Genomic DNA, 24,838 nt, shown 5'->3' on the forward strand with positions numbered 1-24,838 from the left:
ATCATTTTTTTTTCCACAAAAAGTTTTTCTTTTCCCAAGGGTAACAGGAGAAATTGGACCCCAAAAGATGTTGTGCAATTTCTCCTGAGTCCAATTTGTCCTGAGTACGATGATGCCCCATATGTGGGGGTACATCACTATTTGGGCGCACAGCGGAGCTCAGAAGGGGAGGGAGCACCATTTGACTTTTTGAACGTAAAATTGGCTGGAATCAATGGTGGAGCCATGTCGTGTTTGGAGACCCCCTGATGTACCTAAACAGTGTAAACCCCCAATTATAACTCCAACCCTAACCCCAACACACCCCTAACCCTGGTCCGAACCCTAACCATAACCCTAATCACAACCCTAACCCCAACACACCCAGAACCATAACCCTAACCCCAATACACCCCTAACCCTAATCCCAACCATAACCCTAAGCACAACCCTAACCCCAACACATCTCTGACCCTAATCTCAACCCTAACCCCAACACACCCCTAACCCTAATCTCAACTCTAATCCCAACCCTAATCCCAACCCTAACCATAACCCTAACCACAAACCTAACTCTAATCCCAACCCTAACCCTAATCCAAACCCTAATCCCAACCCTAACCCTAATCTCAACCCTAACCCTATTCCCAACTGTAACCTTAACTTTAGCCCCAACCCTAAGGGTATGTTTCCATGGGGCACAATCTCTGAGCGTTGGAAACAGCGGATATCCCGCTCCGCCCAAAGCACCACCCTGTTGTATGCGCGGTGATTCCAGATGTGTTAATTGAACACATGCAGAATCAATGCCTCATATTCATAGACTGGGCTATTTATCTTGCGGAGACAGAGCGTTTCCGCAAGATAAATAGACATGCTGCAGTCTGGAAAGATGCGCCGCATGCCCGGTTACGCAGGGCCGCCGTATGTGGCCCTGCACACATAGTGGAGACGGGATTTCATAAAATCCCATCCAGTATGCTGTAACATCTGGACGCAGCAGATTGGACGTTGCGGCTGTACGCAGAGTCCAATCCGCATCAAATCCTGAACGAATCCTTAAAGTGGAAACATACCCTAATTTTAGTCCCAACCCTAACCACAGCTTTAGCCCAACTCTCTTTAGCCCAACTGTAAATGGGAGAATGGAAATAAATACATTTTCTTTATTTTATTATTGTTCCCTAACTAAGGGGGTGATAAAGAGGGGGGTTATTTACTATTTTTTTTTATTTTGATCACTGTAATAGGGTCTATCACAGAGACCAAAATGAACCAATAGCAAAAATCTTCCCATTGTTGCTGGGTGCCGGCCAGCAGATCTCGGCGGGCGCACTGCACCTGCCATTTTCTTACTGGAAGAAGATGCAAGCAGCTGTTGGGAGAAGCAGGAGGATCCAGGGACACCGGGAGACACAGGTAAGTATCGGGGGGCGATTGGAGACCCTATTTCTCTGTCCTCAGATGTGCAATCACATTGGAGGACAGAGAAATTAAACAGCGAATCGCGTTTTTTTTTTTGCGGTCGCCGGTATACGGTTTATATCAGCGATCGCAACCCGGGGGTTGGTAAAAACCGACCCGAATCATGTTTTCTGGGTTCTCGGCTATCCCCGTCAGCCGAGACCCCAGAGAAAATCCAACTCTAGGGTGTGCTATACACTTTTTCCACAGTGCCGTTAATTAACGGCACTTTGGTTTAAGTACTCTTAACTACCGTTAAATGGCGTATCCGGCAGTCGTTAAGGGGTTAAAATTATAGACTGTTCATGTCTTTGTCAGTGGGCAAACTTACAAAATCAGCAAGGGATCAAATACGTATTTCCCTCACTGTATGAGTTATGGGTTAATTAACTTGTTTGAAAGTATTAAAAGGTTATTCCTGTCTGCTTTTATTGTGTACATTTAAGTACCGTAGATAAGGTATAAATAAGCTGTTTTGTTATTTATTTCATGTTTACATCCTTACCATCAATGCATTCAACTCCTGATGAAGTTTATTATAAAGTTTTACAAAATTTCTGTGGTTTGTAATAAACCAATGAAATAAGAAAACTTTAAATAGTTCAATAAAACTAATATAACAACTGGTTTATCCAAGCTCAACACAAAATGCCACTTTCAATGACTTCTAGTCTCAGAATTATTCATCCCCTTCATGACAAGCATCACGCTTTAATACTTAGTAAAGCCCAACTTTCTGCTGTGACCTGCTGCAAACCTCATACATCAGATATTCACATAAATCCTAAAAGTAAACAGCAAAATCAAATCATTTCAATCACAAATTTTAGACCTGCTGATCCGTGAGTGGCAAAGTGTACCTTACCTATCAGTATCTGGTGTGACATCCCTTGTGCAGCAGTAACTACACCTAAACGTATCCAGTTAGTGTAAATCAGTCCTGAACACGGGCTTGGAGGAATTTTAGCCGCTTTCTCAATAAAAAACAGCTTCAACTCTGCTAAGTTGGTGGGATTTTTCCAATGAACAAGCTTCTCGCAATGGCTAATCCTAGCTGATTACTAATGGCCAACAGCCTCCAGCTCACTAATGTTCTAAGGTGTAATAATTATAGGGGATAACTCAGGAGACTCTTTGCGTGGAACAAGACAACTACAGGACACAGTTTTATAAGTGGTAAAGTCCATATTATCACACGGTGATTCAAACAGGTGCAGAGAGAAACTCAAGTCCACAACACTTGCAAATAATAAACGCAGCTTAGCAGTCTATAGAAAACTTCAGAGGAAAATGCAATCAAGCAGAAAGTCTATGAAGCACAGTTATTCTTGCGGATACTTGACACAAATAAATCCTTGTCTTAGTCCAGGCACAGATAGATATGCTTATTAGGCAGTTCAAACCATATCTCAGCTCAACCAGGGAGGCCTGGTTAATAGTCTCAGGTTATTGCAAAGCGGCAACAGCTTACATGACCAGCAAATGCAGATGGAAGTAAACACGAACAGCAGATGAAGGAGGATTACTGGAAACTTGTGTATGCAGCAGGAACTCAGAGCAGAGTAGCAGGATCACCACACAGGTTCACAGGAGCAGGTGTATAGCCAGGGAGTCATCAGAGGTCAGGAGCTGGATGCAAGGCAGAATACTCTAGCACAGACTGAAGGCTGGGGTGGAGTTTTATAGCAGGAGACACAGTGCACATGAGACCAAAGAAGCCATCTTGGAAAAGGGCAGTAATGCACAAAAGGTAAAAAATGTTCAGAGTCCTGACATTACTCCCTCCTTAGAAGCGGCCTCAGGACGATCCTGGACCTGGTTTCTCAGGGAATCTCTGATGAAAATGAGAAATCTTCTGTTGGGCATTGATGTTTTCCACAGGTTCCCAAGAGTCCTCCTCAGGGGGATATCCCTGCCATCTTATCAGATATTGGAGCAGATTCCTGCGAATCCTGGAATCAATAATTTCCTCCACCACAAATTGTTCTTGCCCATCAATCACCACAGGCTGCGGAGGTGGCACAACACATCCCTGGAAGGTATTAGGAGATACAGGCTTTAGTAAAGATACATGAAAAACTGGGTGTACCTTCATTGTCCTAGGCAGCTTCAGCCGGCAGGCCACAGAGCTCACAATACCATTGATCTTGAAAGGGCCAATGAATTTCTGTCCAAGTTTTTGTGAAGGAACGTTTAACTTCAGATTCTTAGTTGCTAACCACACGGAATCTCCTACCTTGAACATGGGTGCAGGTTTACGGAATCTAACAGCCGATCTCTTATAACGTTCTTGAGCTGTGGTCAGGGATTCCTTCAGAACCTCCAGATTCTGTCTCATCGCAGTCAGCCTTTCCTCCACTGCCGGAACCGGAGAAATAATTGGAGACCTAGGGAAAATACACGGATGATAACCCAGATTGGCAAAGAAAGGTGTAAATTTAGTGAAGGCGCTCTAGGAATTATTATATGAAAATTCGGCTAACGGCAACAACTCCAACCAATCATCCTGGAGATGGCTGACATAACATCTTAGATATTGTTCCAGCGTCTGGTTGGTACGCTCAGTCTGACCATTTGTCTGGGGGTGGTAAGCAGAAGAGAGACAGACATTAATATTGAGTGCAGAGCAAAATCCCTTCCAGAATCTTGAAGTGAACTGTACTCCACGGTCAGAGATGATCTCATCCGGAACCCCGTGCAACCGAAAGACAATCTGTATAACCAAGTTCACTGTATCTTTAGCTGAGGGGAGGCCGGTGCACGGAACAAAATGAGCAGCTTTAGTCAGGCGATCAACTACCACCATGATTGCATTCATGCCCCCCGATGTAGGCAGCTCCACAATAAAGTCCATTGATATAGACCCCCAAGGGCGGGACGGAACAGGTAATGGTTGTAGAAGACCCGTAGGTGCCACATGAGGAGTCTTGCAACGGGCACATACCTCGCAAGAGAGAACATAGTCCTTGGTGTCCTTCAGGCAAGTTGGCCACCAGAAGAATCGGCTCAGGAAATCTTGTGTCTTCTGTACCCCCCTGTGACCAGTCAACTTGGAGTCATGTACCAACTTGAGGATCTGCAGACGGACGACCTCCGGGACGTAGATACGTCGATCTCTGAACCACATGCCACCCTTAAAGACAAGATTAATATCCACAGGTGGGTTGGCCAGAAATACATCACCTTCATAGGCCTCCCTGCACTCCTTCCACAAGTCCTGATCGTGGATAACTCCGATGAAATTGTCATCAGATAGAATGGTCTTGGACGGGGCTCTAGGTATGGAATCCGCAGCATGGATTCGGGATAAAGCATCAGCCTTCCCATTACGAGAACCTGGACGGTATGAGATAACAAAGTTAAATTGATTTAAAAATAAGTTCCAACGAGCCTGACGAGGAGAAAGACATCTAGCGGATCTAAGGAACTCTAAATTGCGATGGTCAGTTAGCACTATGATCTGTTGTGCAGCTCCTTGCAGATGATGCCTCCATTCTTTGAAAGCCGCAATAATAGCCAGCAATTCCTTGTCTCCCACGTCGTAATTCTTCTCTGCTGAGGTTAGTCTACAGGAAAAGAAAGCACAAGGATGTAGCAGACCCTTCTCTCCAGTTCTTTGGGAGAGAATAGCCCCCAAAGCATTATCAGAAGCGTCCACCTCCACAATGAAAGGAAGTGTTGGATCTTGGTGTATCAACAGCGGTGCTGATGTGAAACAGGTCTTAAGCCGATCAAAAGCTTCTTGAGCCTGTGATGACCACTTAAAGGGCTTTTCCTTCTTTGTCAGGGAAGTAATGGGACGGACAATATCAGAAAAATTTCAAATGAAGCGTCTGTAGAAATTTGCAAAACCTATAAAACGTTGGACCTCCTTAACGTTCTTGGGTACCGGCCAGTCAAGGATAGCCTGAATCTTACTAGATTCCATGTTCAGCCCCTGGGGAGAGATGATATAACCTAAGAACTGTATCTTAGAACGATGGAACTCGCATTTCTCCAGCTTAATATACAGATGGTTCTCTTTCAGACATCTTAAAACAGTTTTGACATGTTCTTCATGTTCCTGTAGAGAGTCAGAAAAGATTAGTATATCGTCCAAATAGATCACTACAAACTGGTCCAACAAATCTCTGAAAATGTCATTAGCAAGGTGTTGAAATGTTGAGGGGCATTACAAAGCCCGAAGGGCATCACAAGAGATTCAAAGTGTCCATACCGGCATCTGAATGCTGTCTTCCACTCATCCCCTGGACGAATAGGCACCAAATTATAAGCCCCACGAAGATCCAGTTTAGAGAACACCTTAGCATGGCAGACTCTTTCCAGTAATTCTGGAATCAGAGGCAAAGGGTAACGGTTTCGTACGGTTACCTTATTGAGTTCTCGATAGTCAACACAGGGTGTCGGGGTCCCATCCTTCTTTACAAAAAAGATAGGTGCCCCTGCTGGTGAGGAAGAAGGACGTATGAAGCCTTTGGCCAGATTTTCATCAATATACTCTTTTAAGGCTTGAAGCTTAGGTGCCGCCAAAGGGTATACGTTACCAAAAGGAATGGCAGCCCCGGGAAGCAGCTCAATGGGACAGTCATAATGCCTGTGTGGAGGAAGCTGATCTGCATTCTTCTTGTCACAGATGTCAGAGAACTCTTTATAAACTGGAGGTAAAGAAAATACCTGTACATGTGGTTCCGTAGCCGTGGACTCAGGGACAGCTTCTGTTAACGCTGAGTTGCTTCTTGTTGGGAAGATAATCTACTTGGTCTCCCAGTTGATAATTGGGTTCTGAGAACGCAACCAAGGAATGCCTAAAATCACAGGAAAATGAGGAGAAGAAATTAGCAAGAAAGAAAGTTGCTCCTGATGATTAGGCTCCAACAAAATTTCAAGGGGTAGGGTCTCCTGATCCACAGGCCCAGAGATTAAAGGTGACCCATCCACTGTTTCCATGGTAATTGGAGAGGCTCTTTGCTGAATTTTAATACCATGTTCCTTGGCAAATGCGATATCCATGAAATTGCCACCTGCACCAGAGTCAATCATAGCTAAACTGGAAATCCACTGTCCTGAACACAGGATCTTAATAGGGAGAGAACAGTGAGAGTTCTTTTCCTTCAGCTCCTTGGGGGGTGAAGTCATAGAAAGTGAATGGAATACAGCGTTTAAAGGCAGGCTACATTCAGAGATGTCAGATTCATCATCACAGTTGTCATATACTCCCCTATTGCTGCTAGCACCTTGTTAGGCTGTCTAGGACACTTAGAACAATTGATCAAGAAGTGGTCAGACGGGCCGCAGTAGAAACATAGACTTTCACGAAGGCGATGCTCCCGGCGCTCATTGATCTCGCGCCTCTGAACGAAATCAATTTACATGGGCACCTCCTCCACCTCCCGAGAGGTTTTACCTGCAGGCTCTTTGGAAGGAAGGGAAAAGTTAGAAACACGGTTATATGCAGCAAATTTCTCCTGCCTACGCTCAGTAAGGCGAATGTCTATGCGCACACAATGCTGTATAAATGTCTCTAGCTCTTGTGGTGACTCAGAGCGGGCTAGTTCATCTTTTACAATACTAGACAGACCCCTTTTAAAAATAGGCAATTGTGCATAACTGTCCCAATTGGTATCTACCGCCAATCTCCTGAATTCAGTGGCATACTCATTAACAGAACGTTTAGCCTGGCGTAAAGACAACAAAGCAGATTCAGCGGTTGCACGGCGATTAGGGTCATCAAACATTAATGCCATAGCGGCCAAGAAATCATCCAAGTCATTTAACCGTGGGTCACGAGACTCAATCATCGGATTCGCCCAGGCGAGCGCTCATGAGGTCAGTAGCATTATTACACACAATGCTTTGGATCTATCAGTAGGAAAGCGGTCAGCATGCACATCAAAATATAGCATACATTGATTCACAAAGCCACGAAATTTGTCGCGATCACCATTAAATTTGAATGGGGGCAACTTAGGTGGGCCAGCTGGTGGCGGTTGCCCAGAGGGTAAAGTCACTTGTGCAGCTATTTGCGTGCTTATGTCCTGAAAAGCCCGTCCATACTGGGACTCTATGCCAGCAAGTTTGTTTTCCTGGGCTGCCATGCGGTTGCTCAAGTCCTGCAAAGTTTGTCCAAACACTTGTTGATTGTGTTCAAAGCTTCCAAACTTCTTTTGCAGACCTTCCACATCTTTCTGCAGTGATCAAATTATGGAAAACACCTGCTCTAATTTGCTTTCTGCAGTCATTGTTCCAGCAGTCTCTTTTTTTTTTAGACTAGAGTATCCTGTAATAATTATAGGGGATAACTCAGGAGACTCTTTGCGTGGATCAAGACAACTACAGGACACAGTTTTATAAGTGGTAAAGTCTATATTATCACACGGTGATTCAAACAGGTGCAGAGAGAAACTCAAGTCCACAACACTTGGTGCAAATAATAAACGCAGCTTAGCAGTCTATAGGAAACTTCAGAGGAAAATGCAATCAAGCAGAAAGTCTATAAAGCACAGTTATTCTTGAGGATACTTGACACAAATAAATCCTTGTCTTAGTCCAGGCACAGATAGATATGCATATTAGGCAGTTCAAATCATATCTCAGCTCAACCAGGGAGGCCTGGTTAATAGTCTCAGGTTATTGCAAAGCGGCAACAGCTTACATGACCAGCAAATGCACATGGAAGTAAACACGAACAGCAGATGAAGGAGGATTACTGGAAACTTGTGTATGCAGCAGGAACTCAGAGCAGAGTAGCAGGATCACTACACAGGTTCACAGGAGCAGGTGTATAGCCAGGGAGTAATCAGAGGTCAGGAGCTGGATGCAAGGCAGAATACTCTAGCACAGACTGAAGGCTGGGGTGGAGTTTTATAGCAGGACACACAGTGCACATGAAACCAAAGACGCCATCTTGGAAAAGGGCAGTAATGCACAAAAGGTAAAAAATGTTTAGAGTCCTGACATAAGGTTTTAAAAACATCAGTCCAAGGGCGTGGCTATGTAAACCAAGAGAGAGGACACACTTCGTGAGAGCTCCGGCCATCCTGAACATAATTCTGCCATAAAACCCCCTGACTCACCGATTGCACCGGCTGGAACGGTGCTCTTGAGACCTCAGGAGACCGGCGACCCCCAGAAATAGCGGTTCTGGAGCCCTGAGACGTCGGGCGGTGAAGCGGCCTGGACGGGCGGTAAAAAGCCCCTGGGCTGCGGTGGCCATCTTGGACGCGTGTGCCAGCGGGCAGGACGAGGTGTCGGCGGTTATCGGAGCCGGGTGCATTCCCCCTACAAGCGGCGGAGCGTTCCCTCTGGAGGCAGCGGACAGCGGCAGATACCGATACAGAGTGTGAGCGCTGTGGAACGCTGAACTACAGGTGCTGGGTCTGGGGTGGCCGGCGGCGCCTAGGGAGACGGCAGCCATCACTGCAGCGCATTCTCCAGCAGCGAGGAGAGCGGCGCTATACAGCAAGATCGCAGTATAACACAGGAGGTGATTACATTATTGAAATAATAAAGGGGTAGTGCGGTGTGATGCCCTGGAAGATTGGGCCCTGCACCCCCCTTATGTGAAAAACTCCTGTCTGTACCACAAACTTTGAAGGGATTAACCCCTTCCTCCCTGCTGCTCTGCCTGTGGAAGCTGTGGGCTGCTCTGGGGCACAGTGCCTAGGTGGATCCTGAGCTGCTGCTCCTGTGAATATCTGCTGATCCCATTGTCTGATTGGTGATCTCTCTGGGATCTACTCCAGTGTTTAATTTTGCCTTCTGTACCGTGGACTCTAGGGGGATTGACCCCTTCCTCCCTGCTGTGCTGCCTATGGAAACTATGGGCTACTTTGGGGCATAGTGCCTGGGTGAACCCTGAGCTGCTGCTTCTGTGAATATTTGATAATTCTCTTATTTGACTGGTGATCTCCCTAGGATCTAACCCTGAATTTAACTTTACCAGATCGGCTACTGGAGAATAGACTAGTTATAACTATAACTGCGTGATCCTTCTGAGGGGTCCTTCTGCTAACCGCCATGCAACACTCTAAAGGAGCGGGGGCTGCCGAGAAATTAAAGAAATATTCCAGAGAAAGCACCCCTGATAATGTGCGCACTCTCAGAAATAATTCCACGCAGCACCAACGGAAAAACTGGTCACCTGGCAGTAATGAGGAGGGAGAGCAGGACGAACTAACTCTCAAACAAGCGTCTGAGCAACTGATGCAGGCCATTTCCCTCACAAGATCCTCTCTTACTGAGAAAATAGAGGACGTACATACTGAAGTTGGTCGCTTGCGACATGACATGCAGGCTATGAGAGGGCGCATCTCGGAGGTTGAAACAAGAGTGTCTCAGATAGAGGACACCATTTCCCCTATGGAAGCCAAGTTATCAAAGGCCACCGGGTCCGTGAACGCATGGAAACAAAAGGCAGATGATTTGGAAAATAGACTGCGCCGTAATAACATTCGAATAATTGGCCTGCCGGAGCGCACGGAGGGCCAGCAGCCTGAACAATTTCTAGAAGACTGGCTGAAAACCTCCCTGGGAGATGGGTTCTCCTCAACGTTTTCTGTGGAGAGGGCCCATAGAGTACCAACGAGGCCTCTCCCCGCTGGAGCCCCACCCCGGCCTTTCTTGGCGCGTCTTCTCAACTGCAGAGACAGAGATGCGATACTCCGCCTGGCGAGGCAGAAGGGCCCTATTAAATTCAATAACGCCACTATATCAATTTTTCCGGATTTCTCTATGGAGCTCCAAAAGCAGCGAGTTCGATTTGTGGAAGTTAAGAAGCGGCTAAGGGATAAAAACATCCTCTATTCCATGCTCTACCCGGCTCGGCTCCGTGTTGTCCATGAGGGCTCTTCCCTGTTTTTTACAGATCCGGCGGAGGTAACCGAATGGTTACGTACATACAAGGTGTCTAATGTGCCGGACTCCTGAGCAATTTCTGTTATCCAATGGCAATACAAAATGGAGCTCTCCGTACAAGGTGTTGAGCTTACCAACAATACCGAACGCTGATTTCAGTGAGGGTATCCCCTTTTCTGATTGACTGTAGGAGTGACAGATTAAACTCCTCTACTGTTCAAGTTTTATTTTACTTGGGTTTTTATACCAGTTTTGACTTTTTGATGTGTTTAATAGTCGCCATTGATGATTCTGTGCTCTGCATGGTGTCCCTGATCTCTACACGAGCTATGGTGTATAATATTCCTTTTCTCAAGTGTAGCTATGGGGTCTGAGATTGTGTGTATGACTTGGAATGTGCGGGGAATTAAGACTCCCCGTAAAAAGATCAAGGTATTTTCACAAATTAAGCGATATCACCCCCATGTTGTAGCACTTGTGGAGACACATCTGACCAGGGACACAGCTAAGTGTACGCAAAAGCCATGGGTGCAGTGGTCCATTCATGCATTTCACACCAGCTACTCAAGAGGGGTTTCTTTGCTAATCCATAGAAATGTTAGATGGGAGGCCAGGGAGGCAAGACGAGATCCCGAAGGTCGCTTTGTTTTTGTTCACGCTTTTATTAACACGCGGGAATACGTGATACTGTGTATCTATAACCCACCCCCAGCTAATATATCGGTTCTCCGTATGGCAATGGGATTCTCCCTAAATTATCCTGACGCTAGTATTATTTGTATGGGAGATTTTAACTTAGTCATGGATAGTTCCTTGGATAAATTGAGACTGGGGGAAGGGATGTCTGGAGGTCCGTCTATTCAATCCTCTTCTCCATTGGCACTGTTTATAGGTGGTAGCGGATGGTTGGACTTATGGAGAATTCGTCACCCTGGGATAAAGGATTACACTTGCCATTCGTCAACTAGGCGGTCTTTGTCTCGTATAGACTATATATTTGGGTCTAGTGATTTGGCATTATGGGTAGATAGTATTGAGCATGGCAATAGGGGGATATCGGACCACAGTCCAGTTATTCTTAAACTTAAATATGGTCAACCAAATAATTTTATACCCTGGAAATTGAATCCCTTCTGGCTGAAATTAATAGATTCTAGCAATAGAACGGTGGATCAGCTGAACTGTTTCATCCTTACCCACCCAGATCCCTCAAATCTTGGTCTGTTTTGGGATACCTTAAAAGCATATCTAAGGGGATGTCTGTCCTCCACTATTTCTTATATTAAAAGAATAACGGCGGAAGGGGATGATGAGATGGAGCGACAGTTGAAGGAATCCGAGGCCGCCTATGTATCCAACCAAACTAGTGGCAACAGGGTAGCATGGCTCACTTCCCAAAGGTTATATACCCAACATATAGACACAAAATCCAAACGTAAATTGTTTTTTACCCGTCAACCATATTTCGAATTGGGGAATCAAGCCAGTAAACTATTGGCCTTTTTAGTACGCCAACACAACACATCCAATACAGTATTGCAGATTCGGGCACCTGATGGTTCATTGGTATCCTCTACTGAGGAGATCCTCCAGTGTTTTCATGATTACTATAAATCTTTATACAGGTCTGGTAGTGGTTTGGGTGTTACTGAATGTGTAGACTATTTATCGGACATAACATTCCCTTCATTAAGTCCAATTCAGCAAGCCTTTATGGAAGCTGAGTTTACTTTGGAGGAGGTTGAGCAAGCTATAGTGGACATGGCCACCGGGAAAGCCCCTGGACCTGATGGGTTCCCTATTGAGCTGTATAAGAAATATCGAGGTCAATTGGCACCACTTTTATTGAAAGTACTTAGGAGTATATGAGATGGAGAGACGATGCCCGAAACATTCTATGATGCAAACATTATTGTACTTAAAAAAGAAGGGAAGGATCCTCTGGAGTGTGGATCGTATCGCCCCATATCACTAGTAAACGTAGATTACAAAATTTTCACTAAAATATTGGCCACTAGACTAAATACGCTAATATTGGACCTTATACACCCAGATCAAACTGGCTTTATGCCCGGGAAAAGTACTTCTATCAATATCAGGCGAGTCCAATCGGTGATTCAGTACAGCTCTCTAGAGCCGGACAATAGTTGGGCACTGGCATCGCTGGATACGGCCAAGGCATTTGACTCTCTCGAGTGGCCTTTCCTGTCCGCGTGTCTGCAGAAATATGGTTTTGGAGAGAAATTTATTAGGGGGATTGACACACTGTATAGGAATCCCAAGGCGCGTGTCATCGTAAATAATTCCATCTCTGATTCTTTTACATTACACAGGGGAACCCGACAGGGATGCCCTCTATCCCCAGCTCTCTTCGCTCTTGCGATAGAGGCTCTAGCAATACGTATAAGATCTTCCACGGATATTAAAGGACTAAATATTGCAGATCGTACGGATACCATTGGCCTATATGCTGATGATATGATAATATTTATAGATAAAATAGAAGAAACTCTGCCACAGGTGATAGCAACCATAGATAAATTTAGCAAATTTTCCGGCCTATATATAAATTGGGATAAATCTGCCCTGATGCCTCTATCTCATACTTCGGCTCCCTGTCTCGGGATTCCTACGTCGCTACCTGTGCTTTCCAACTTCAAATATCTGGGTATTTATATGTCTCAATACAGTCGGTTAGACCTACAACAAAATATTTCCCCACTGCTAGATTTGGTCAAGTCTAAATTTATAACCTGGAGTAGACTCCCCCTCTCTGTCGCAGGCCGCATTAATTTAATTAAGATGATACTGCTTCCCAAACTCAATTATTGCTTTCAGCATAGTGCTGTACCAATTCCCAAGTCATTTTTCGCAAAATTAAATTCCTTAATCACATCCTTTATATGGGGAAAGGCCAGACCCAAACTCAAACTATCTATTTTACAGAGACCCAAAAAAGGGGGTGGGGCGGCTTTACCAGACCTCTATTTATACTACCTTGCCGGGCAGGCTAAGGCGATAAGTAAGTGGATGCCTAATAGTTCCCTACCTAATTCTGAGAGTCACTTAATTCATTCTGCCCGGATTGATTGCCCACTGGGATTTTTAGAGATGGAGAAAGTTGGTACCTGTCGTCTGTTACCTATGCTCAGGCTGGCGAGATTAATATGGAGACAATTAAAAAGAATTATTAAATTTATGGATGTCATAGCCGAGATGCCACTGTGGAACAATGGTTATATACCTGAATTACTAAATCACCCATCCACTGATTTCTGGGTCTCCCATGGTGTTCTCTCGGTGAGCGATGTGCATAGCCAGGGGATTTTTGTATCCTTTGAACAACTACGAAATAATTACAACATCCCTAGGTCTCAATTCTTCAGGTATTTACAACTAAGGTCAGCTTTTCAGTCACACATACGAAGTGTAGGTACGGATCGGGCGATCTCTTCTTTGCCTTTAATAGGTATCCTTAAATCGCAGGGTCCTCAAGGACTCATATCCTCTCTATATACATATCTTATATCCATGGGAGATGGGTCTGTCATCAATTCTGTCAAGGGGAAATGGGAGGAATTCCTTCCCGATGTACTGGGAGAGGAATGGGAGGATATTCTTGAGTCTTCAACTAAAGTGTCCCCTTCAATCAATAATAGAATGACCCAGTTATATATCATATATCAGGCCTATTTAACCCCGACGCGACTCTTTAAAATGGGCCGCTTACATTCGTCAGATTGTTTGCGTTGTCATGGGCCCGATGCTGATTTTCTTCATATGATTTGGAGGTGCCCTGTAGTTCTTCATTATTGGAGGGAAGTAACAACATTACTAACATCGTTATTGTCGATCCCTGTCCCGCTTGAACCGTTAACCTGTTTGTTCGGGGTGTGGGACACGGAGATCTGGGATCATTATACTGGGATCTTTCTCCGAGAGACGCTCTTTTTGGCAAGGAAGGTATTGGCGTTAAGATGGATGGGTAGCTCCCCCCCGACCCTTAGAGTTTGGATTGATCTGGTGAATTCAATTATCCCATATGAAAAAACAATGTATCAAAATAGAGGATGTCCAGGTAAATTTGAGAAGATATGGGGCAGATGGAACTCTTCTTGCCATACTCTATATAGTCTGCACTGACTGGACATCTATATAGGAGGATGGGCTCGTGGTTTTGGGGACATTGCTTGTAGAGCGGGATTTAAATCTGTTTTCTTTTGGCGACTTACTGTTACTGTTAGTGGTTAAAGTTGTTAAGTTGTATGATAGATATTTTTCTTATAAGGAACTGATGATTTACCATGCACATTTCATTACCTTTGTAACTTCTGATATGATGTCGTTTTACAACTATTTGTACTTCGTGGTATAATTGATGATAATTACAAATGTGTGCATTGTTTGTTTATACTGAACTAATAAACGAATTTAAAAAAAAAAACATCAGTCCAAAAAATTGAGAAAAAAGATCACTGCCTTGCAAAAACATAAAAAAGGAAACAAAAACAACAAAAGCATTGAATTTTCCTAGCAATACAGTTGCACATTCACATCTAAGGCTATGTGCCCACGTTGCAGATTTGGGTGCAGAATTTTCTGCACAAAATCTGCATCTCCTGGCAGAAAACGCAGGTGCAGATTTGATGCTTTTTTCTTGCGGATTTCGTTCGTTTTTGTTGCTGATTTGCTGCAGATTTTGTGCTGATTTCATACGTTTTTTACCCTTGCAGATTTCTATAATGGAAGGGTGCAGAAATGCTGCAGATCCGCACAAAACAAGTGACATGCTTCTTCTTTAAATTCGCTGCGTTTTCCATGCCGAATTTTCAGCCCCATTAGCACAGCATTTTTTTTTCCTATTGATTTACACTGTACTGTAAATCACTTTGCGGATCTGCAGCATTTCTGCACGGAAAAAAACGCTGCGGATCGGCAGCAAATCCGCATCGTGTGCACATAGCTTTAAGAACATTGATTTCTCTATCTGTTCATGCCAGAAAAAAGTTATCAATGGCTGCCACCAGATGGCTGCCACAAGTAGTTAAAACACGTAAAGTGCAAAATACCTGCAGCAAGATTTTATCGCAGCAGGTACTGAGGTTTCAGTTTGCACAGGAATCTGCATTACTAAATACCAAAGGTCATCCAGACATAACTCTATGTTGTTCATCTCTACTGTCCCAAAAGCATGAGAAAAGTCTAATATGCTCAAAAGCATACAAATAACATCAGAAAGTGTGGAATTCTGTTCTGTGGTACGATGAGACAGATCTGACAATTTTGGGGCCTATGGATCACCGATATGTCTGGCGGAGGACTGAAACATACAGTACAGACCAAAAGTTTGGACACACCTTCTCATTAAAGATTTTTCTGTATATTCATGACTATGAAAATTGTACATTCATACTGAAGGCATCAAAACTATGAATTAACACATGTGGAATCATATACTTAAAGTGTGAAACAACTGAAAATATGTCTTATATTCTAGGTTCTTCAAAGTAGCCACCCTTTGTTTTGATGACTGCTTTGCACGCTCTTGGCATTCTCTTGATAAGCTTCAAGAGGTAGTCACCGGGAATGGTTTTCACTTCATAGGTGTGCCCTGTCAGGTTTAGTAAGTGGAATTTCTTGCCTTATAAATGGGGTTGGGACCATCAGTTGTGTTGTGCAGAAGTCTGGTGGATACACAGCTGATAGTCCTACTGAATAGACTGTTAGAATTTGTATTATGGCAAGAAAAAAGCAGCTAAGTAAAGAAAAACGATTGGCCATCATTACTTTAAGAAATGAAGGTCAGTCAGTCCAAAAAATTGGGAAAACTTTGAAAGTGTCCCCAAGTGCAGTTGCAAAAACCATCAAGCGCTACAAAGAAACTGGCTCACATGAGGACCGCCCCTGGAAAGGAAGACCAAGACTCACCTCTGCTTCTGAGGATAAGTTTATCTGAGTCACCAGCCTCCGAATTCGCAGGTTAACAGCAGCTCAGATTAGAGACCAGGTCAATGCCACACAGAGTTCTAGCAGCAGACACATCTCTACAACAACTGTTAAGAGGAGACTTTGTGCACCAGGCCTTCATGGTAAAATAGCTGCTAGGAAACCACTGCTAAGAACAGGCAACAAGCAGAAGAGACTGGTTTGGGCTAAAGAACACAAGGAATGGACATTTGACCAGTGGAAATCTGTGCTTTGGTCTGAGGAGTCCAAATTTGAGATCTTTTGTTCCAACCACCGTGTGTTGGGGATTTATTAAAAATTGAAGGCATACTGAACCAGCATGGCTACCACAGCATCTTGCAGCGGCATGCTATTCCATCCGGTTTGCGTTTAGTTGGACCATCATTTATTTTTCAACAGGACAATGACCTCAAACACACCTCCAGGCTGTGTAAGGGCTATCTGACCAAGGAGATTGATAGGGTGCTATGACCTGGCCTCCACAGTCACCAGACCTGAACCCAATCGAGATGGTTTGGGGTGAACTGGACCGCAGAGTGAAGGCAAAAGGGCCAACAAGTGCTAAGCATCTCTGGGAACTCCTTCAAGATTGTTGGAAGACCATTCCCGGTGACTACCTCTTGAAGCTCATCAAGAGAATGCCAAGAGTGTGCAAAGCAGTCATCAAAGCAAAAGGTGGCTAGTTTGAAGAACCTAGAATATAAGACAGTTGTTTCACACTTTTTTGTTAAGTATATAATTCCACATATGTTAATTCATAGTTTTGATGCCTTCAGTGCGAATGTACAATTTTCATAGTCATGAAAATACAGAAAAATCTTTAAATGAGAAGGTGTGTCCAAACTTTTAGTCTGTACTGTAACTTGTAGCATAGCGCCTACTACGTGTCTTGGGGGACACTCGCTTGGCACGGGATTAACGCACTCGGGCACGGTTTTCTTACAAAAACACAGTCTCTTAGGTTTATTTCACATCAGCAAAACCACATCCACAGGAACTTGATAACAGCATGAACACCGTCTGCATTTCCATTTCAGCTTTACCACAGTTCATCTCTGACCCCGGTCAGCATAAGACACGGACCCCTGTCCGTTACCTGCTGGCGACCTTCACAGGTTCCTGGACACCTCTTGGCCTCAGAGGTGCCCCATACACAATGTCTCTCTCCTCTGACCCCGGTCAGCATAACACATGGATCCCTTTCCGTTACCTGTTGGTGCCGCACAGGTTCTCGGATACCTCTCCTCCACAGAGGTATCCTTCAGACGTTCTCACTGACCCCGGTCAGCATTATCCACGGTTATCAGACCGTTCTACAGCACTGGCATGTGCCAGGTCCAAAGCCCCACCATCTGCTCTCCAGGGAGACAACACTCCCAACACATGGGCTCTCCAGGACCTTCCAGCACAGACCATTCAGGTCCAGACTCAGAGACCATGTGACCAGACCTCAGTCACATTATATGGAACTAACCACTCCCCTAGATGGGAGTGTGTGTGGCTAGTTTGACCCTCCCATCTCTCATAACTAGCCCTTGCAATCTCCCATTAGAACTACACATTTACATGTGGGACTACTGGTCCCAGACCACAACACAACTTCAGACCAACAGCGCAGAGTGTCCTCCTCTGCAACACACATACCGGCCATCTACAATTCTTCCAGACTTTGACTCATCACCACACTTATATCTGTGATTATCATGCATTCCTATGGCCTCCATATGCCTCTATGCACACTCTGGGAAGCTCATACAGCGCCCCCTACCTACAACATAGGTCACTATACTACAAACTCTACAGTGAAGCATGCTGACAGCTCAGTGATTCTCCAGGGTTATAATACGGTACTTCCATCTGCACTGGAAACCTGGACTGTGTGGAGAGCAAGATGGATTTAGTCAAGTATCAGGACATTTTTGTAGCAAATGTCATGTTTTCTGTAGAAAGCTTAAGACTGAGCGTCATTGGATTTTCCAACCCCAGAATGATACCAAGAATATCTCAAGTCCTGGAAGACAATAGAGTGGGCAGCACAGTGGCTGGAGATTCCTCATGAACGCTGCCAGAAGCTGGTTTCTGGCTACAAATTAGATTTGCAGCAGGTTATAATAGCCAGAAGGTGCTCTATTAATTAGTAAAGATGCCTCTCATGAAGAGGTTGAATAATTCAGAGAACACAGTAGTCCATAAAAGTAACATTTTGACAAAATGTTTGTAAATTTTGATAATAAACCTAATTTGGTGGTTGCATAATTTTGATTGCAATTGTACATGCCTCCATTCTCCTGATATTTGGACTTAACTCTTCATTTTTATTTGTCATTGTCAAGGTGACCGGCTGCCTCTGCAGTCTAAGAGTTGTTACCGAGCATATGCGGTGATTGCAAGCTATTTTCTACAAAGCTTGTAATCACTGCACTGAGTCTAGCCAGGATCGTTGGAGCAGGAGATTCACAGCCTCACAATGATGCTGGCCTACAATGTCAGTCAACTAGGAGTGTCCACCTTTCACCAGAAATCAGGAAGTCAGGAGACTGGGGAGATGCGACAAACCTTTTAAAGTCAAATTAGACCCATGGTTAATTCTAGAATAACAGATAATAGTGCAATTAGCTATTAAAAACAGAGGTGTATGATCATGAATGGTAAATATTGTTATTTACCAGTGAATCTTCGGAAATAATCAGTCATTGAAGAGAGAACTTCTTCATCCGTCAGTGTTTCCATAAATTCAGACTCCTCTCCAGCAATAAAGCCACAGAGCACATGTCCCATCCTGCAAAAGCAAAGCATCAGACTATTACAGATTCTCCCCATATTCTCCACTCAAAAAACATTCTTGTAAAACTGTCTGCAAAGAACATTTTAGTGAATTGTTCCTATTATGCATTTTAGCTGCCTGATGGGAAGTATTAATCGTCTACGGCTTTTCCAACAGATCAAGCAGCGAGTCCATTCATGTAGGAATGAGTAGTAGCCTAAGAACAGCCATCTGTAATGTGATCTTCTCAGGTGTCAAATGACTTCTGGTTTCCTAAAATGCCAACATTTTTCTCACTTACTGTTTTGGGGGTTCCAGGACCACAAATATAGAAAGCTTTTTCATCCAATTCTGCCTCAGGTCTTTCTTTGCTTCAGTAAGAGGGGAATCACCCTCCCACACTGGCTGGATTACTGTAGTGTTTGGATCCCAAAATGGTTTCTCATACTCCAACAAAATTTTATTATTGGTTCCAAATCCCAAATTCTTAATAGCCTGCAATTTTCCAGGTGGTAGAATGGGGCTGAAGAAATCCACAGCTCGTTTCTTCAGAACTCCTGAAAACAAATGATACCATCTAAAAGTCCTACATATGTTATTAGCAACCACCATTCATTGCGTTATGTTTCTCAATAAAACAAATTTCCAATAAAATATTATAAAACTACATTTGCACAATCAGAGATAACTAATGATTAGATGACAGTTGCCACAGCGGGAACAGATGTCTGGACCCCATTTCAAAATAGTAAAAAGCTAACATACAAAAGATCTATGTGTGGAAACACCTCTCATATGGGACGAGCTCGGGAGTGTGCAGAACACACACTGCGTGACGACTGTGCTACTGGCAGGAGAAAATAGGGCCAAAACTAGGCACGATGTGTGTACCTGGCCAGGAACTTTTTTTCTATTCCTTTGAGGAACCTGTGAATACCACAGGTTGTTATGATTGATAGATCATGGATTTATATGGTCCAGTCGTCTTATCAATCAATTTATTACTCACCCCCTTTTACATAGAAAATTTACTTTACATAAAAAAAATTACTTTTTATGTAACTTCAGAACTGCGAATTAGAGTATGTTCACACGTAATATTTTTTCTGCATGACAATTGCAGAAAATGATTGGAAAATTGCAGCAAAAATGTCATGGAATTTTTATTCAAATGGAAAATAAACTCCAAGCAAATGTGGCGCTAAGCACCTACGGATTTTTTGAATGCATCCACTTCCAGTGAAAAGTGTTAATAAAAATTCATTTATTTTCTCAAAATAATAAAAAAAATATATATATATTTGTAAAATATTTTTAAAATACAGTACAACGCGTTTCGGCTGCTATTTTTTCACTGCAGCCTTCATCAGGTAGCAAAAAAAAAAAAAAAAAAAAAAAAGAACAGACATACAATAAGCACTATAAAAAAACTATATATATATTTTTTTATTTTGAGAAAATAAATGAATTTTTATTAACATTTTTCACTGGAAGTGGATGCATTCAAAAAATCCGTAAGTGCTTAGCGCCACATTTGCTTGGAGTTTATTTTCCCTTTGAATTCGCCACCTATGTGGATCCGAAGCAGGATCAACACATAGTTCTCCAAAGTGAGCTGGATTATACAACATACGGAGAAGAGTTGCCTAAAGAATTGATTCCTTGAGAATCGCAACGTGCATTTCTTACCGATAAAAGGTGAGCATAACCACAACTAAAATAATAATTTTTTTTAACTGTTGGTAAAAACGTATTACGCTCAGAGGAAGCGCCGCACTTGTCTCTTTTTTTCCCTTTTTCCCTAAACCAGGGTATTTCTAAAGACTGATGGAATTTTTATGGGATATTCAAGCTTTTTTTTGCTGACATTGATCATAATGGAGAAAAAACTGCTGCAAAATACTGTAAGAATTGAAGTGCTCTGATTAAAAAAAAAATAAAAAAAAACCCTCACCATATGAATTAGATTTTTATGAATCTCATTCATTTGGGAGTTACTTTAAAATGTTTTAAATTTTCTGTCCCAAAGACGTACAGGGAAAAAAATTCATCCAAGCGCTACGTGTGAACAAGCCCCTTAAAAGGGTTTTCCCGCAAAAAAAAAAAAGGTTATTTTGACCAACAGATCTTGGAATAATAAATTCCACAATTGGATGTGTGAAGAAAATGTTCCTGTGCTGAGATAATCTTATAAATGTGCCCTCTATGGCACTTTATCAGACCCCTTTCAAATTAATAATGGCACCCATCGAGGCTGCCCGTTATCACCTCTTCTATATGTGCTGGTTAACCCTGACAAACAAGGCATTGAGATTAAAGGGAACCTGTCACCCCCAAAATGGAAGTTGATCTAAGCATTCTGGAATGCTGTAGATGAGCCCCCGATGTATCCTGAAAGAGGAGAAAAAGAGGTTAGATTATACTCACCTGGGCGGGCGGTTCGATCCGATGGGCGTCACGGTCTTGTCCGGGGCCTCCCATCTTCTTACGATGACGTCCTCTTCTTGTCTTCACGACGCAGCTCCGGCACAGGCGTACTTTGTCTGCCCTGTTGAGGGCAGAGCAAAGTACTGCAGTGCGCAGGCGCCGGGAAAGGTCAGAGAGGCCTGGCGTCTGCGCACTGCAGTACTTAGCTCTGCCCTCAACAGGGCAGACAAAGTACGCCTTTGCTGGAGCCGCAGCATGAAGTCAAGAAGAGGACGTCATCGTAAGAAGATGGGAGGCCCCGGACCGGACCTCGACGCCCATTGGACCGGACCGCAGCGGGAACGCCCCTGGGTGAGTATAATCTATATAATCTAACCTCTTTTTCTTCTCTTTCAGGTTACATCGGGGGCTTATCTACAGCATTACAGAATGCTGTAGATAAACCCCTGATGCTGGTGGGCTTAGCTCACCTTCGATTTTGGGGGTGACAGGTTCCCTTTAAAATAAACATGGATAAATCTGAGAGCTTAACCCCTTTACCCCCAAGGATGGTTTGCATGTTAATGACCGGGCCAATTTTTACAATTTTGTCCACTGTCCCTTTATGAGGTTATAACTCTGGAAAGCTTCCATGGATCCTGGTGATTCTGACAATGTTTTCTCGTGACATATTGTACTTCATTATTGTGGTAAAATTTCTTTGATATTTGTGAAAAAAAAAGGAAATTAGGCAAAAATTTTGAAAATTTCGCAATTTTCCAACTTTTAATTTTTATGCCCTTAAATCACAGAGATATATCACACAAAATACTTAATAAGCAACATTTCCCACATGTCTACTTTACATCAGCACAATTTTGGAACCAACATTTTTTTTTGTTAGGGATTTATAAGGGTTTAAAAGTTGACCAGCAATTTCTCATTTTTACAACACAATTTTTTTAGGGACCACATCACATTTGAAGTCACTTTGAGGGGTCTATATGATAGAAAATATCTAAGTGTGACATCATTCTAAAAACTGCACCCCTCAAGGTGCTCAAAACCACATTCAAGAATTCTATTATCCCTTCAGATGTTTCACATGAATGTTTGGAATGTTTAACAAAAAATGAACATTTAACTTTTCTTCACAAAAAAATTACTTCAGCTCCAATTTGTTTTATTTTACCAAGGGTAACAGGAGAAATTGGACCCCAAAAGTTGTTGTGCAATTTGTTCTGAGTACGCTGATTCCCTCATATGTGGGGGTAAACCACTGTTCAGGCGCATGGCAGAGCCCGGAAGGGAAGGAGCGCCATTTGACTTTTCAATGCAAAATTGACTGGAATTGAGATAGGATGCCATATCGCGTTTGGAGAGTCCCTGATGTGCCTAAACATTGAAACCCCCCACAAGTAGACCCCCTAAGGAACTTATCTAGATGTGTTGAGCACTTTGACTCACCAAGTGCTTCACAGAAGTATATAATGTAGAGCCGTAAAAATGAAAAATCATATTTTTTCACAAAAATTATCTTTTCACTCCCAATTTTTTATTTTCCCAAGGGTAACAGAAGAAATTGGACCCCAAAAGTTGTTGTGCAATTTGTCGTGAGTAAACTGATACCCCATATGTGAGGGTAAACCACTGCTTGGGTGTATGGCAGAGCTCGGAAGGGAAGGAGCACCGTTTGACTTTTCAATGCAAAATTGGCTGGAATTGAGAACGGACTCCATGTCGCGTTTGGACAGCCCCTGATGTGCCTAAACAGTGGAAACCCCCCAATTCTTACTGAAATCCTAACCCAAACACACCCCTAACCCTAATCCCAACCCTAACCATAACCTTAGCCACACCCCTAACCCGAACACGCCCCTAACCCTAATCCCAACCATACCCCTAACCCCTAACACACCCCTAACCCTAATCCCAACCATAACCACACCCCTAACCCTGACACACCCCTAACCCTAATACCGTAAATGTAATCCAAACCCTATCCCTAACTATAGCCCCATCCCTAACTTTAGCCCTAACCCTAACTTTAGCCCCAACCCTAACTTTAGCCCCAATCCTAACCCTAACTTTAGCCCTAACCCTAACTTTAGCCCCAACCCTAACTTTGGCCCCAACCCTAACCCTAATGGGAAAATGGAAATAAATACATTTTTTTTATTATTATTTTCCCCTAACTAAGGGGGTGATGTAGGGGGTTTGATTTACTATTGATAGCGGGTTTTTTTAGCGGATTTTTATGATTGGCAGCTGTCACACACTAAAAGACGCTTTTTATTGCAAAAAATTGTTTTTGCGTCTCCACATTTTGAGGGCTATAATTTTTCCATATTTTGGTCCACAGAGTCATGTGAGGTCTTGTTTTTGTGGGAGGAGCTGACGTTTTTATTGGTACCATTTACGGGCACGTGACATTTTGTTCGGCGGTATAATAAAGCGTTGTTTTTTGCCTGTTTTTTTTTTTTTTTTTATGGTGTTCACTGAAGGGGTTAACTAGTGGGACAGTTTTACAGGTCGGGTCGTTACTGACGCGGCGATACTAAATATGTGTACTTTTATTGTTTTGTTATTTTTATTTAGATAAAGAAATGTATTTATTGGAACAATATTTTATTTTTTAATTTTTTTTTTTTTTACACATGTAAATATATTTTTTTTTTTTACTTGTTTACTTTGTCCCGGGAGGGAGGGGACATGACTATATAGTGTCAGATAGCTGATCTGACACTTTGCAGTGCACTGTGTCAGATCAGCGATCTGACAGGCACTGCAGGAGGCTTGCTGGTGCCTGCTCTGAGCAGGCGCTTGCAAACCACCTCCCTGCAGGACCCAAAAGGAGCCCCGCGGCCATTTTGGATCTGGGGCCTGCAGGGAGATCACATCGGGTTGCTCCGAGGGGCTCAGGGAAGCGCGCAGGGAGCTTCCCTATGCCGCCGGAACCCTGCGATAATGTTTGATTGCAGTGTTCCGGGGGTTAATGTGCCAGGAGCGGTCCGTGACCGCTCCTGGCACATAGTGCCGGATGTCAGCTGCGAGTCAGCTGACACCCGGCCCTCATCGGCCGCTGTCCTCCCGTGAACGAGGCTGATCGGTGATGACGTACTATCCCGTCGGTGGTCATACGGGCCCATCCCACCTCGATGGGATAATACGTCATATGTCAGAAAGGGGTTAAACATTTCAGTCAAAAAAACATAACGGAAACCTTGAAACATAATTTTCTTTTTAGACGGCCCTCTGATAATACTATTAACTATCTGGACATTAAAATCCCTTATGACCTCTCTAGATTGTTTTCTCTTAAAGGGGTATTGCCATTTTCAAGATCCTGTCCCAATATGTAGTAGGTGTAATAATTAATATTAGCAAACACATCCAACCAGAAAT

The 24,838-nt window shown here is 43.4% G+C and overlaps 1 protein-coding gene across 1 annotated transcript in view; it reads right to left on the minus strand.

Annotated features, from left to right (window-relative positions):
- Nucleotides 1-24,838, minus strand: part of PAOX (polyamine oxidase) — a 69,971-nt gene that overhangs the window by 27,074 nt on the left and 18,059 nt on the right. Inside the window, exons 4-5 of the mRNA XM_077250792.1 lie at nt 19,329-19,584; nt 18,930-19,042 (exon numbers count right to left, since the gene is read on the minus strand). Of these exons, the coding sequence (XP_077106907.1) occupies nt 18,930-19,042; nt 19,329-19,584 (369 nt within the window). The remainder of the gene's footprint in view (nt 1-18,929; nt 19,043-19,328; nt 19,585-24,838) is intronic.

Source organism: Ranitomeya variabilis, chromosome 4 (assembly GCF_051348905.1).
Source record: "Ranitomeya variabilis isolate aRanVar5 chromosome 4, aRanVar5.hap1, whole genome shotgun sequence".
Taxonomy (NCBI): Eukaryota; Metazoa; Chordata; class Amphibia; order Anura; family Dendrobatidae; genus Ranitomeya; species Ranitomeya variabilis.